The 16,599-nt window shown below is 34.9% G+C and overlaps 1 protein-coding gene across 1 annotated transcript in view; it reads left to right on the top strand.

The window, feature by feature from the left end:
* LRP1B (LDL receptor related protein 1B) overlaps nt 1-16,599 on the top strand; it is a 2,241,805-nt gene that overhangs the window by 1,638,190 nt on the left and 587,016 nt on the right. The window contains exons 36-37 of the mRNA XM_088842364.1: nt 3,911-4,045; nt 4,596-4,725. Of these exons, the coding sequence (XP_088698490.1) occupies nt 3,911-4,045; nt 4,596-4,725 (265 nt within the window). The remainder of the gene's footprint in view (nt 1-3,910; nt 4,046-4,595; nt 4,726-16,599) is intronic.

Below are 16,599 nucleotides of genomic sequence, written 5' to 3'. Positions count from 1 at the left end.
TCAAGTTTGTCATAAGATTTTGTCATCTTTCTGCCTGATTCTATTACTAATTAAAACATTCTTGATGTAACTTATATTTATTTAGTTATATTCCTGGGTATTTGAATACATATTCTTATATCTTCAGTTCAGTTCAGTTCAGCCGCTTAGTCACGTCTGACTCTTTGTGACCCCATGAATCACAGCACACCAGGCCTCCCTGTCTATCACCAACTCCCAGAGTTCACTCAAACTCATGTCCATCGAGTCGGTGATGCCATCCAGCCATCTCATCCTCTGTCGTCCCCATCTCCTCCTACCCCTAATCCCTCCTAGCATCATACTCTTTTCCAGTGAGTCAACTCGTCGCATGAGGTGGCCAAAGTATTGGAGTTTCAGCTTTAGCATCAGTCCTTCCAATGAACACCCAGGATTGATCTCCTTTAGAATGGACTGGTTGGATTTCCTTGCAGTCCAAGGGACTCTCAAGAGTGTTCTCCAGCACCACAATTCAAAAGCATCAATTCTTATATCTTAGGGAAATTATTCAACTTAGAGTGTAGAGTTATACAATATATATGTTAATATAAGGAAAGGAGAATTGGATGTGAATGAGTGACTTAAATGTTCTATCCTATTGGTCCTCCTTAATACATCACTACATGACTGATTTGCTTACGAATATCCCAAATATACAGCATAAAAGAATATAAGAAAACATCTCAGTTACTCAATGTTCTAATCCAGTGGCTTTGACCATTTAGAGATGGTCTCAGTGTTACAAATTAATCTATTATTCATATATTGAATATTCATGAGGTATCTACTGCACATGTAACTGTTTTGGTAAATATTGAGTCAATTGCAGTCCTTACCTAACACATATCTCAGATAGTTTCCAAGAATAAATGCAGAGATGCAGTTTCAAGTCAATATAATAGTAAAGTATGTGTAAAATAATATGGTATATGTGTGAAAGAATGCTTTGTGGTTATACTGAATAAAATTTTGCAGGGCTGGCAAAGCTATTAGAGAATAATAGGAAAAAGTAAGGGTCAACTATATATTTAGTGTCTTTTTTATTCTAATACCTGTGAAGATTGTTGTCAGTGTCTTCTTTGAACTCATAAAAACACTTGTCTTAGGACTTCCCTGGCAGTCTGGTGGTTAAGACTCAGTGGTTCCAATGCAGGGGGCATAGGTTTGATCCCTGGTGAGGGAACTAAGATCCCATATGTGGTGTGGCCAAAATAAAATTTTTTAAAGCCTCTTTTCTTTACTACTAATATGTTGTTCATACTATACTATTATCAACTATAGTAATTTTTCAATGGGCATACCTTCTCTTCCTTAATTGCTTTATAAAGTTTCTCATGTACAAGTTTTGTCTCCCTTAGTTGTGTCTCCTATCAACCAGTCTTTGTATTACACATCGCATTAATTCATTTGTTCATCAGATATTTACTCTGACCTTAGTATGTGCTAGGCACTCTTCTAGGTGCCAGGGACAAGACAGTGAACAAAATTAAGTCCCATCCCTCAAAGGGATTATGTTTCTGTGAGACAAGACAGATGCTAAACAAACAAACCAGTAATTATCTAATGTGCTTGACAGTAATACATGCTGTGGAGAAAAACAGGTCTGTAAGGGAAATGGAGCATGACAAGGAAATAATTTCTATAGAGTATTCAGGGCCAGTTTGAGTAAGAAGGGAAATATTTGAGCTAAGACAGAGCCATGCAAGTAGCTAGGGAAAGAACATCCAAAGCAGAAGAAAAAGTGATGGAAAGAAATTTAGACTGAACAGTATCTGGTTTGTTTTAGGGAGAGGAAGTTCTTGTTACTAAAGCGGGGAGAGCGGAAGGATAATAGGTGAGAGAGAGTTGAAGGGTGTGGGTGGATCATGAAGGAAGGTCTTGGGAAGGAACTTTACTTTTACCTTGGATGAGATGGAAAATGATCAGAACTCTGAATGAAGAGTAGAGAAATTATCTTACTGAATTTGAATAGGGTGACAGTAGACCCTCAATGGAGAAAAGGCTCATGAGGAAAGGGAGACTTGAGGCAAAAGTGGAACTTGGACTTAAGTTAGAGTCTTTGCAGTACTTCAGGTAGGAGGTAATAATGACTTGGATTACATTCTAATTAGACAGTGTGAGAATGGTGAGATGAGCGATATGATTTTAAAGAATAAAAGGAGCTAAAATATTTGGTAATAAATTGAAGACGAGAGTAGTTGGTGATGAATTAGATGTGAAGAATGAGAAAAAATTATTAAGGACAGCATAAGGTTTTTAACCCAAGAAACAAAAGATGGAGGTGCCCTTCATCATATCACCATGGCAAGGGGAGCTGCCATGTGGAAGACTGTGAGAAAGGCATGTTTCAAGTAGAAACACCAAATTTGTCTTTCACAGTTAAGATTGCCTTTTCTTATATTCCAGTGGAGATACAAAATAAGTATCTGGCTATATGGGTCTAATGTTTGCAGAAGAGAGTGGGGCTCTTCATATAACACTTAAGTATTTATGCAAAAGTAGTGCTTATTTTTGTTGATCAGTTCATTCCTTCAATCATGAAAACATATCAATGGATACTTTGATAAAATGGGAAAGATGAAACAAGTCCTTACTTTCCAGATATGTATATGAAAATGGTATCTCTGCTCTGATTCAAGCATGTATCTGACTAAACCACTGTTGCAAACAAGGGCTGTTTGGAATTTTTCCCCAGATAGGTAATAGAATTTAGACGATATTTCATTTGAAGCAGAACCCCCACACTTACTGATAAATGGCTTTTTTATACTAATTGCTTTTTCTTTATTTCCATAGCCTGTCACTATGCCAGATGGAAATTATATTGGTCTTAAAGGATTTGTTCTTCGTTAGCCATGTAGGTCACAACACAAAAACTTACTTAGTTGGTAGCAAATTTATTATTTAATGATTTGTCCCCAGTGTCTTTCTGGTGGCTGTATTTAACATCATTGATCTATAATTGCTACCCTTTATGCATATGCATGCACATATATTTCATTTATAGTCTTCAGACACATTTTTCATTCAAATATTCAAAAAGCACTGTTATTTAAAGACTCTGTGATAGCACAGAGCCATTCTTCAAGTGTTCTTAAGCCCATTTTTACAATGAGAGTTTGAAAAAGAATGCACAGGGTTTGTAGTTGATATTTGGGAAACTAGTACCTCAGAAGGAATAATTGGATGATAAGGTACTTTTAAGGATTTATACATTTTGAGTGACCTTATGTTTAAAACACCCTTTACATAATTGAAATGTCCTGTTTCTTTCTATTCTCTCTCTACTTTGAGACTTTGTTGATTATCTCCAGTAGTATTATTATATGACATTAGAATAGATGTTATGAGAAACACTGTGGTCCAAAATAATATGGTATGATATCAAAATTGTAAATTCATGGGAGATAAGTATTTATGAATTTAAATGAATAGAAAAATGAAAAAATTAAATGGATGTAATAGACTCTTTGTTCATATATTTTAAAAAGGTTTTAAAAAACATATTTGACTAGGTTTTCTCATGTGGTTTTAATATCTTTCTTAACATTTTTATTAGTAAATTTTAATGAAGAACACTTTTACTCTGGTATACCCAGGATGATAACACTCAAAATGCTGATGTAATGTGCTCCTAACACATATATCCCTGATGCTAGAAAAGATTGAGGGCAGGAGGAGAAGGGGGCAACAGAGGGTTAAATGGTTTGATGGCATCACCAACTCAATGGACATGAGTTTGAGCAAACTGGGAGATGGTGAAGGACAAAGTCTGGCTTGCTTCAGTCCATGTTCAAAGAGTTGGACACAACTTAGCAACTGAATAACAACAAATACATATATCAATACATTTTATAGCGTATGTATGTTTGTCTGTTTGTTTTATCAATAGAAAATGATACCATCTACTGGACAGATATGGGCTTCAATAAAATTAGCCGAGCTAAAAGAGATCAAACTTGGAAAGAAGACATCATCACCAATGGCTTGGGAAGAGTGGAAGGAATAGCTATTGACTGGATTGCTGGTAAAATCCATAGCTTTCTGTTTTTGTTTTAAGCCTATATTGTTAGGGGCTCAATATGCTTCATAAAAATTCCGTTTCTGAGTCATCACAGGTTTTTTGTTTGTTTGTACTTCTAGCCACAGAGATAAATGGTCTCTTTTGCTTTTCGTTTCACTCTTTCTAATACTTTTGAGCCTTTGTATACGTGTTTTTATGTAGAAGTATTAACTTTGCTCAACTCTCCTGAGAGTCCCATGAGGCTGGTAAAAAAGTATTAGAAGTTGTCTTTTGCCTGAAGTCAGTAGAAAGTGAAAATAGAGCTCTTTTTCAGGTGAGAGAAGTTCCCATTTATTTTTAACACACAAAAGTATCATTATAGGGTTAAACAGTAGATGTGTGAGATTAAGAAGTATTTACATATTAGTTTATTTATAGCTTTCTATTAAAAAAGAATATAGGAGGTAAATGATTTCTTTATGGTCATATGAATGTTCAGAAAGTTAATTTTAGCTATAAGTAATAAATAATTTTTCTCACAATTATATTATAAACATTTCTATATTTCTTCTAGATAACATATATTGGACAGATCACGGTTTCAACTTAATTGAAGTTGCAAGACTCAATGGATCTTTTCGTTATGTAGTTATTTCCCAAGGCCTGGATCAACCAAGATCTATAGCTTTGCACCCAGAAAAAGGGTAAGTTTAACATTTACATATATTTGGGGATTTTAGGTGACTTTCTAAAGTTTCATTAAAAGAAAAATCTATATGTTGATATTAATATTTATTTTTAATCATAATGTTTGAAACAAATTTCAGTATCTAACCTAACTGGAAGGAAAAGATTGTTTTCAGTTTGTCATGTGTAGTTCAGTACATATTTGATGGCCTTACATTTATTATGTGTATTTATGTATTATGGCTGCACTGAGTCTTCATTGCTACCTGCAGACTTTCTTTAGTTGAGGCAAGTGGAGGCTACTCTCCACTTGCGGTGTGGTGGCCTTCTAATTGCAGGGACTCTAGGGTGCCTGGGATTCAGTAGGTATGGCACATGGGTTTAGTTGCTCCAAGGTATGTGGAATTTTTCCAGATCAGGGATCAAACCCTTGTCCTCTGTACTGGAAGGTGATTCTTAACCAATGGACCACCAGGGAAGTCCTTATGCAGTTCTTTAATGTTTGTGTAAATCCAAAAGTACAACAATGCTTTTCTAGACTATTCATTTAAAGTTCTTCCCTAAAACTGTTCACATGTTTGGAGATCAGTTTTTTTTTTTTTTTTGCTGAATGAAGTAACCATCTGATGGCCAACCTTGTTCTTCAGTATTTCGAAAGCTTCAGTTTCCATTTCTGTATTTATAATTGTTATATCAACATGTTCATCCCAAGCTTTGTTTTTTCTTCTTCTTAAGTTACAGATAAGTATGTCTATCTGTCTTACTGAAAGTTCCATTTTTCCATTTGGACAACCAAACTCTACAGTCTAATTAAAATTATACAATCTGAGTTTCTATTCATAGTTTCAATTAAATAAACTGAGTTTCTATTAGTAGGGGAAAATCTTGAGATGAATTTCAAAGAGACTATGACATTTTTGGTATCTCTCTCACATATTCTATGTTCAGTATAACAGAAATCCTGTTACCTTTGGCTTCAAAATTCATTTATGCTTTACCTACTTCCCAGTTTTCATTGTTTCCACCCTAGTCTGAGTGTAATCACTCTTGCCAGCATTTCAGGATTGTGGATTACCATCTTCTATCCTTGTATTCCTACAGTCTATTCTTCATGTCACAGCCTAATGATCCTTCTTAAATATAAGTGGCAGTAACTTCTTTGCTCAGAATTCACCAGTGAAGTCCTCTTTCACTCTGTTTAAAAGTTTATAACAAACTTATTAGAGTGTTTTAGTTGCCTTTTAATGACTAAATCATGTCTGACTCTCCTATACCCCATGGACTGTAGCCCACCAGGCTCTTCTGACCATGGGATTTCCCAGGCAAGAATATGGAAGGGGTTGCCATTGCTACCCAGTTGGCTCAGGGGTAAAGAATCCACCTACAATGCAGGAAGTATGGGTTGGGAAGATTCCCTGGAGAAGGGCGTGGCAACCCACTCCAGTATTCTTGCCTAGAGAATCCCATGGACAGAGGAGCCTGGTGGACTACAGTCCATAGGGCTGCAAAGAGTAGGACACGACTGAAGCAACTGCACACACTCATGCACACCATTTTTTTCTCCAGAGTATCTTCCTGACTCAGGGATTGAACCCAAGTCTTCTGCATTGGCAGGCAGATTCTTTACCACTGAGTCAACAGGGAAGCCCAGAGTGGCATTATTTCCTCCATTTTACAGATAAGGAAACTGATACCACAATTAAAATATATTACTCTGTAATTAACATGACATATGGGAGAGTTATACTTTCTAAATTTCAAAGATTATGTTGCATTATATATGTATGTATGTATGTATGTATGTGTGCTACCTGTTCTATATACACATATATGTATTACAGAAACTAATAAACAAAAATATCAAGCATATCAGAAAATAGGCTTAACAGATTTAACAAAAAGTTATAATAAAAATTTAAAGACTAGAGCTATAAGTGAAAGAGAGAATAAACAATAATGATAAAATGCTGGAAAAGCTAGATGTTTTAGAAAATATTTGAGTTGGGTCTGACTTGCCCTGTACATTCTCTTGCCTACAACTGCATGTTCATGGACACTTGCCAGTACACATTAAGAATGTGAGACAAGGTATAATTTTGTTTAGTTCCAAGAGTAAAACACATGAGTCAATTCAGTGTGTCTACATCATACCTGTAAACTTGAATATAAAATTTCCTCTTCCAATGTGATGGTGGTTCAGATGATAAAGAATCAGCCTGTAATGCAGGTTCAAACTCTGGTTTGATCCCTATGTCAGGAAGATCCCCTGGAGAAGGGAATGGCAACCTACTCCAGTATTCTTGCCTGGAGAATTCCTTGGACAGAGGATCCTGGTGAGCTATAGTCCATAGGGTCACAAAGAATCAGACATGACTGAATGACTAACACTGACTAATGCAATGACATTTTTAAAATCTCTTTTTCATTTATACTTTATAATAAAGCAGTGAATCAGTATACCCTCAATGGAAAAAATAAACCTGATCAATTGTTGGACTATATGTAATTATTTTGAAGGTAGGAACAAATATAATTTGAATGTTATGAAATATTATAGATACACAGGAAATGGGTTTGTTTGAATGATATGATTTCTTCCCATCATATTTATAATAAGTCCAGTGCTTCACTTTATTCTAGAGAACTTCTTGTGCCTGGTCTAATATTGATTTATGCAGTTCAATTTAACAGGCCTCTTGCTGCTAACTTATCAATCTTTAGTTTTCTCTTCTTTTGTTAAGTATATTTTGTACAGTCATCTTAGCATATATCTATTTCACTTTAGAATGATTGAAGACATCAGGCAAAAACTCTTCATATACTTCACTATTTTGTCAGTTTAAGTGCTACTCCTAGTCAACAAGGTCATGTCAGGATGTCTCCATCTCCTCCTCAGCCTTTAATTCAGTCCATGTTGACAAAGCAGGATGATAGGTGATGTGAAAGATACCAGTAGACACTGTAAGGTATGATGATATAAATAAGGTGTAGCTTTTGTTCACAATAAGTTTTCTGTTTAAACTTTTAAACAAGTACAAAATTTTGTTAAAAAATTAAGTAACATAATGTAAAGTAGAACTAATATGGAAGCACCAAAAGACTATTTTGAAGTAACTCAAGCTTAAATCTGATACCTAAATTTCATGTTAAAGTGAAAATTTTTATACGACTATTATAAAACTACATTAAATTTTCAGAAAACAGAGATAGCTTATGACTGGTGTAGGTAGTAAAATTGAGGGTAGTAGCAGCTGTGGTGATGATTAGTAGACAGTTTATTGAGGAGACATGAAGAAAGAATGTTTCTGAGATGGAGTAGAAATATATGAATAAGAAATAAAATAAATAAAAAATTAGTAGTGGCAAAGCAAAGAACATTGCCAAGAGCAAAAGTATATAAAGGACATGTAGGGAAAAGTAGTTAATGTAGGTGGAAGATAAGTCAGGGCCAGACAATTGGCAATTGGATTCCCTACATTTTAAAAATATTATGATGACTCCATCCCAGTTTACTAATTGAAACACAAACTGGTCCTGGATCGTCTCTCCTAAGCCTTCCCCAGAACGCCAGAGAATCCACATAAACAGAGATCAGAAGTATGTTGAAGTTGTTGCATTCTTTAAGAAATTCTTAGGAATGGTTCTTTATCCTTCCAGGAAGGATGTTATGGAGGAAGAGGAAGGATTCTTTCTCTGCCCTCAGATCAAGAAAGAGAGCCAACCAGAGACCAATATATAAGTGGGAAACTAAAATAAATATAAAAGTTATAAATGGAAAAGTTACATGACATTTTTACTGCAAGTTCTTAAGCCAGGAGGAGTCAGATCAAAGCTGGAAATAAGGAAGAAGATTTTAAAATAGATATGAGATATAAGTTTAGACTTAGAAAGGTCTGGTCTTTTATGCATGAGAATTAATCTTAATAATATCATTCTGTTTGTTTAACTAGAATTGTCTAGGAAGTCTTGGATTCTTCCTGAGATAGCAAATTCTGTAGAAGAGATAGTTAGTAGAGCATAAATAGAAGCAAGATTTGGATAAATAGAGAGTCATTCCTACTTATTCCAACAGAGTTCAGGTTCTGCAATAAAAAATGGTAGTGGGTGAAATTATTCAAGGAAGACTACAGGAAAAAAGGTCTAATGACACAAATGAAGAACATTTACAAATAAGGGATAAAATGATTATGAGGAGCAAAAAGAAAATTAGCAATAAGGCAAAAGAAATGCAGAGAAAGAAGCCATTTCAAGTACTCAGAAAAATCACTTTCATAGAAATCAAGAGAAGAGAGTTTTAGGAAGAACTTCAAATGTACCTGCAAGAAGGAGATTGAGAGACATAGACGCAGAAAAGAGGACATGTAATTGGTGAAAGGGATGACATTCTTAATTGTTATGAATTTTAGGAAATTGATAAAAGCAGAAGCCAAATATAAAGAGTTAATAAGTGAAAGGTAATTAGAAAATAGAGCCAGAATATTTAGAATACAGTGACAGAAACTTGGACAATGAAGGAAAAGAGTAAAAAATAGAAAGTTTGTTGAGAAGATAGTAGGGTATAAAGAAAGGTTTGTCTTAGCATGGGACCAGGGGGGTATTGCACATATTCATAAGCTGAGGGGTGGAAGAAAATGTGTGTAAAGAGGAGACAGATTCCAAGGAGTTTAGCAGTAACCTTGGTGAGGAAGAAGCAATAGGGTGGAATAGGAACAATGAGGATTAGCAGATGGACAAGATTTGAATCTTAAATCAGGTATCTCTGAAAACAGATCCTGGAATGAAAATTCAAGTCAGGTAGAAGTCAAATAAGAAAGGAGCCAAACAAAGGTTCAACTGTGAGCTTTGGAAAGTTTTGGAGGGTAAACCTCACTTAGCAAGGGAGCTTGACTTCAAATTTCCAGCCAGTTATTCACTGTATAGGGCAACCCTGGGGAGATATACATTCCCAAGATTTCTTGCTCTCAGAACCACTTGCAAAAGAAGATTCTAGCAGCTGTCCTCTGAAAAATGTTGCCTATATGAGTTACTAAAAATAAAATGACACGGTAGCTGGGCCCTGGAGTGCATAGAAATTGCAAACAGGATCAGAGGGTGTCTAAAGGCAGCACCAGTTGTGTCCACTACAGTTTGGAAGGTCAGTGTGGACATTTCCTAAGATATCTTTTGAACTATTGATCTCAAATGCTATATTGTTTTTGGTTATTGGGAAGATTCAGTTCAGTTCAGTTCAGTCGCTCAGTCGTGTCCGACTCTCCGCGACCCCATGAATCACAGCACGCCAGGCCTCCCTGTCCATCACCAACTCCCGGAGTTCACTCAAACTCATGTCCACAGAGTCGGTGATGCCATCCAGCCATCTCATTCTCGGTCGTCCCCTTCTCCTCCCACCCCCAACCTTTCCCAGCAATTAAATGAGGTAAATTTACAGAGGATTATTATATTAGTGAAAGTTGTCTTCTATTTTTGGTGATAGAATGAATGAAGGGGACAGAGTATGCCGGTTGTTGTTCAGTCACTCAGTTGTATCTGACTCTTTGTGACCTCATAGACTGCAGCACGCCAGGCTTCCCAGTCCTTCACCATCTCCCGGAGTCTGCTCAAACTCATGTCCATTGAGTTGGTGATGCCACCCAACCATCTCATCCTCTGCTGTCCCCTTCTCCTCCTGCCTTCAATCTTTCCCAGCATCAGGGTCTTTTCTAATGAGTTGACTCTTCATATCAGGCAGCCAAAGTATTGAAGCTTCAGCTTCAGCAGTAAGAATATGCCGGTAAAATCTATTTTAGAGGTTAAAATTAGTGAAATTGGAGAAAGTCATAGATGATATGCATAGAATTAGTGGCTATAAGTGAATAGGTAGATTTGCTGAAGTTATTGTGGCAAATAGAATATGAATTTAAAAGGATTCCAAGCAACATATGTCCAGCTGCAATGAACTTCTAGAATCTAATGGGGTATTTATATGACCTTGAGTAATAGTGCTTGGTAACTTAGCAGTAGAAAAATGATGGGAAAAATAACCCCAAAAGGGAGCAGGTGATAGCATAATCAAAGTTGGCAATTATAAAGGAATAACCATGAGTTGTTAATCAGGAGATGAGGTCTAAAAATCAGTGATGAAATGGAAGGAAACCAAGAACAGAAAATTAGAGTAATGTAAGGTTGAGGCAAAAGAGGTCCCTGAAACAGAAAGGATGAGGAGGCATGAACTGGGATATTCACAGGATCAGCAACATGAGTCATAAGGTCTCTAAGGATGTCATCTTGGAGGGAGAAGATGGCAAAATTGCCAGCTATCAGTAAAGCAGTTAAATGGATTCGGTGTTTAAATGTATTAGAACGACTATTTGATGGTAAGGGGAAATGAAATATACAAATTCATAATGTGAATGTTTTGAAATAGTGCATTAACCTCAGAGAAAGTAGTTCTTTTTTTTCCCCTTACTTAAATCTACTTCACTTTTATTCTAGACACAATGGCATCCATTTCTTTGGGCATCTCATTGCAGTTACTCTTCCATTCTATTATCTTTAACTGACAATGAAGATTTTCCCTTTGCTTTCAGCTAGGCTCAGATCCCTCTTATTTGAAAAGAAAAATGCTGCCCTCTCTCTGCATGTTTACTTCTCTAGTTCTTAGAAGTAAATGTCTCATCACTGAATTTCTGAAATGAGTTTTCAGCTTTAGTTCTTTCTAGGAATATCTAAATTTATCCATAGCCAAATCCAGATTTTTTTTTTTTCAGGTTTCATACTACTTGCCTTGTTAACATTTTTTCCATTACTCAACAGTTACCTTCTTTAACTCGGAGTTTTACTGTTCTCTCTGATCCCTACCATATATATATATATAATTTTTTGAGCACTGTGTATCTGTTCTGAACACACTCATTTAAAGCTTTGTATGCTATTTTCTCTCTTGCTATATTTATCTTTTTCATATATTTTCATGCATCTAACTTTAATCACTGCATTACATCCAATATTTTATCTTCATTCTTTTTATTTCTATTTACAATTTCCTTTAGAACTGATTTATTTTTATATCAGGGACATCCAACTTTCAATAGAACTTTTTCATCTATTTTCATCTACTACATCTGTTTTCCATCTACTTTCTGTCCTAACCATTGTGTCTTTTTGTGTTACCATAGTTCTTTTGTCCTGACAAGACTGAAACTTACTTTAGACTCACCATAGGTTTTCATCAACTATTTCCATCTGTCTGTAAATCCTGTCATTCCTTATCTCCAGCTGTCTCTTAGGTTTTCCACTTCTCTCCATTGTGACTCTGAGCTCAGAACTGACTTAGTGGGCGGATCTCAGTAAACACTTTTAATTTATTAATTTTGAGCCTCTCCTCCACACAAGATTCACATTTTATCCCTCAAAAAAACAAATCTTTGACATGTATAACTATTTTAAATATTATTTCTCTATCTTCACTTATTCTTAAAAACTTTTCTTCAGTATTACTGCATCTATAGATATTTTTCAGGATTCAAACTTGACTTGATATACCTTTTTAGATATTATGTTTATTTTCAGGAAATGTTTATTACTGCTTGAAAATATTAGTGTAAATTGTCTTCCAATACCTTATCTATATGCTTACTGATGAGTTTAGAGGGGTGGGAAAAGGGCTTATCAATGACCACTCTGTGTAAAAGTTAAACACCAATTTCCAGGTAATATTACATAGACATATAAGTGTCAAAATTCATATTATAGGAATGAAGTACAGCATTTAAATATTCTGCCTAAAGTTGAAGAGTGGCAGGTGGCCTTACCAAAGGAAAAGGTGAACCATAACGGAGTAAATCAGTTGAATCCAAAATATAAATGTTCCTTGAAAAGTGGGGAATGAAGCCTAATTTTGAACAATGGAGACTTGAGGTCTTTTAAAGTGTAGCCAAATGCAAAATAGAAAGTGTATATGAATTTAGTTCAGCTTGAAAAATCAGTTTCTGTCCTCCACTGACTCCTTTTTTTTTTTTTTTTTGGTAAGGCCTCACTCTTAAAAAAATTAAAATGTAATCTTTTTATGCTAAAAAGTGTTTCTCTACCTACAACAACAACAAAAGATGTATAGAAAGTCACAGTATGGTATCAAAAAAGCTGGTTAATCTTCCATGATATATGATCTCTAAATGAAGCACAAATACTGTATTTTTCCCCCCTTTGAGGCACTAAGATCTACATTGCCTCTCTTAATTTAGCTTTATATCTCTATGAGCATAAATAACTTTCTGAAAAGTGTTTCCATGGCAAAGACCCAGCTTTGTGTGGTATCTTGTTGTTCAACAAGTACACCTGTTAAATGGTCTTTGATTGATTACATAATATATATATATATATATATATGTATATGTGTGTGTGTGCATTTGGAATATGTTCAACAATATATAGAAGGTCTTGAATGACAGTTTAACATCTTTGAAATAGCGAAAGTATAGCATAGTTTAACACCATCTCCTAAAGTATATTTTGTATCTGAAGTCAGGGTGACACTAAAAAAAGAAGGAATTAACTTTGATTTGAAATAGAAATAATGATGGAATCAGGGTGCTAGTTCATAATATTAATATACCATGATGGTTAAGTAACTCAGGAATACCACAATAGTTCCCCAAATCACAGCCACCTTTTTCTATTAATACAAGACTCTGAGAGAGGCATATTAACAAATTATAAGGACAAATGAATGAAAACTGCTGTTTTTTATTTTCCATTAGGAATTTTCTCCAAAATTCTACTGCACTCACTGTTCTTTCAAAGACAGTTATGTCTTACCTGTTTTTTTCCTATACGTTTCTCATTTCTTCACCTCTAAACACAAATCTTAGATCTTACCTCTCCCACTGAAAAGAAAAATGAAGGGCCAGAGTGATAAAGATGCCCTCTGCTTTCATTGCAGGTACAAGCTAGTGAAGGAGAAAAAAAGACCAGAAAGGTCATGGCACTTCCTTTTGTAAGAAGGAGGCCATGGGCCAGACCACCAAAGCCATGTTAAATGGAGACCAGTGATAGTTGCAGAAAGTATAGGACCTTGTTCCAAATTTTTAAGAGATCCAACCAGTAAAAATGCGGTAAAGGGTAAAAGAGAATTTTAAGATATTTCTGTTTGCGTATAGAAATTTGCTCAGCTTGTTTTGACATGGGATATCCAGGGCAGGTTGATATGACTGATATATAAGATGGTTTGGGGGTCATGAAACCAATTAAAATTTTCTGTATAATATTTTAAGAATTCTAGGTCAACTCATGCGCTCTAGAAGTCTAGGCTCTTGGAGCCTGTGTTAAATATTTCATAGGAAAATACATATATTACAGGGAAACATGAAGTGTTATAAATTGAGAAAATCAAAAGGGAATGAAAAAAATGGACCTCTCAGGAAAACAACTGTTAACCATATAAATACAAACTAATATGTATATATGCATATATCTACATATTTATTAAAATGAAAGGATGGGAAATAAGGCAGGGTATAAACAGATACATAAAATAAGAATTAAATATAAACCTAACATGTTATGGAATTACAGATGCAATGGAATGTTTCTTTCTAAAGACTTTTTCTTCATATTTCTCCACTGTTGGCTGGGCACATACATAATTGTTCTACATAATTACTTAATATTGCAAAGTCAGTTCAGTTCAGTTGCTCAGTTGTGTCTGACTCTTTGTGACCCCGTTGACTGCAGCACACCAGGCTTCCCTGTCCATCACTAACTCCCAGAGTTTACTCAAACTCATGTCCATTGAGTTGGTGATGCCATCCAACCATATCATCCTCTGTTGTCCCCTTCTCCCCTCACCTTCAATCTTTCCCAGCATCAGGGTCCTTTCAAATGAGTCAGTTCTTCATATCAGGTGGCCAGAGCATTGGAGTTTCAGCTTCAGCGTCTGTCCTTCCAATGAATATTCAGGACTGATTTCCTTTAGGATGGACTGGTTGGATTTCCTTGAAAAGTCAAGAAGGAATCTAATGTAAAACTTAATGGTAAAAAAGAACAATGCCTGAAGAAACAGGTCTTCAATATTAAGAAATAATAAAAATATTACTTGAGTTGAAACAGAGACAACAACCAAGATGGCCTCTATCTTTATTTGCTTAGAAAATTCACCTCTGAAGTTGTTTATGGGGATTACACCTTCTCTCCCCATAGCACTTGCACAGTTTTTGTGTTGAAGCCTCTACTTTCATGACTTATAGAGACTTAAAACTAGCAAGTTTTAAGCATTGCTGTTAACATTTTTCTCAGGTAATTATTTACCCATTTGTGTCTGCCATTAAACAGTGGCCTTCATAAGGGTAACTGAGTCCAATTCATCTCTTATTATCAGTTGCTGGCACTTAATAGATACCTATTTAACGCTTGTTGAATAAGTGCATGACTGCAATGAAAGAATACTTTTGAGAATCATCCACCTAACCACTGTAAAAAAATTAGAAAGTAGTATTCAAGGTTATATTCTCTCTACACTCTCTTTCTTTGAGCAGAGTGTTCCAGTATCTGTGGTTGCATTCTTTTTATACTTTCAGGAGCCTCTAAGAAATGGTAACACATCAGGACTTGAAAAGTGATTTGGGATTGGCATGTAATACTTTGTCAAAACAAAAACTGCACACAAATGAAGACAAAAGGAATGCGAAGAATCCCTCCCAGGAATAGAGGAATATACAGTATTCCTCATAGGGGTTGAAGGATATCAATTCACATATTCATGAAATGTATTCAAACGTTGACAATACTGTATTATTTTGCTTGTGCTTTGGCATGAAGTTAGAGACAAATATATTGGCTTATGAGGTATTCAATTAGTATATGTTTTAAGTGATTCTAGTGAAATTGCTCAGTTACTATTCCTGATATATAAAACCCTACATGGCTTTTGTCTTTCTTACTTTTTAGAGATAAACTAACACAACGTTGAACTCAACTCTAGCAGAGAATAGAGTGACATTCTTGATTCTCTTTTCAACCAACTGCCTATGTTAGAGATTTATATGATATTCATTTTTTGTACCAGCATGGCAATTTTTGACTATTTCAGGTTTTCACCAGCTTATCTGATAAAGTATCTATATTATATTCTCTTAGGCAAAGGGTAGGAACAGAGGAAATAGCAAATTTATTGTAAAAATTGCAACCCAGATCTATGCTCCAGGGAAACAGTCCAAGAACCTTAAAAGAAAATGATTGATTCAAATTAGAGGCTTTTCACTATTTTTCATATATTTAAAATATAAGAATCACATTTAATACTATGTCTGTAACAATTTAAACACGTTCATTCTTCTCTTACTCATGCTTCTTTATTCTCTCCCCACCAAATTTGGAGCTTAGTTTTCCTATTAGCCTTATTTCCCCCAAAATATTTTTTGAAACTATTTAAAGACATTTATAGTACCTTGAAAGTATATTTTTCATCAGAATCTAATTGCTATGTAAAATCATTTGTTTTCCGTTATTAATACACCTGTGTGTAAACTAATTCTGTGATCACTACAATTATAAATTTAAAAAACTTTTGGGGATTCAACTCTACCCAATACTCTTCTACCTATTACTGAAATATCAAAAGTTAATTCAAAGTTAAATTGTAATATTTATTCTTTGCACATATTCCTGTCAAGAACTTCTATGTCTAATTAGGACAATAGGGATATTTGTGTTATGATGATTTCTGATATTAATAGTATGAACTGAACTGATAATATTTCAAACCACTTTTGAATGTCCTTTTTTTTAAAAAAATCTGTTTTTTAATTCTATAACTGTAAGCTTCTGTGAATGAGGGTATTTTCACTGTAAAACAAATTATTATCCAGAGAAATGTCTTTTGTAAAATGCAGCGTTTGATTACGACAATTTAAAAAATT

The sequence above is a fragment of the Moschus berezovskii genome, chromosome 2, assembly GCF_049115385.1.
Source record: "Moschus berezovskii isolate FMDL1 chromosome 2, NW_MosBer_1.0, whole genome shotgun sequence".
NCBI lineage: Eukaryota > Metazoa > Chordata > Mammalia > Artiodactyla > Moschidae > Moschus > Moschus berezovskii.
This window is presented reverse-complemented; position numbering and strand designations above follow the sequence as displayed.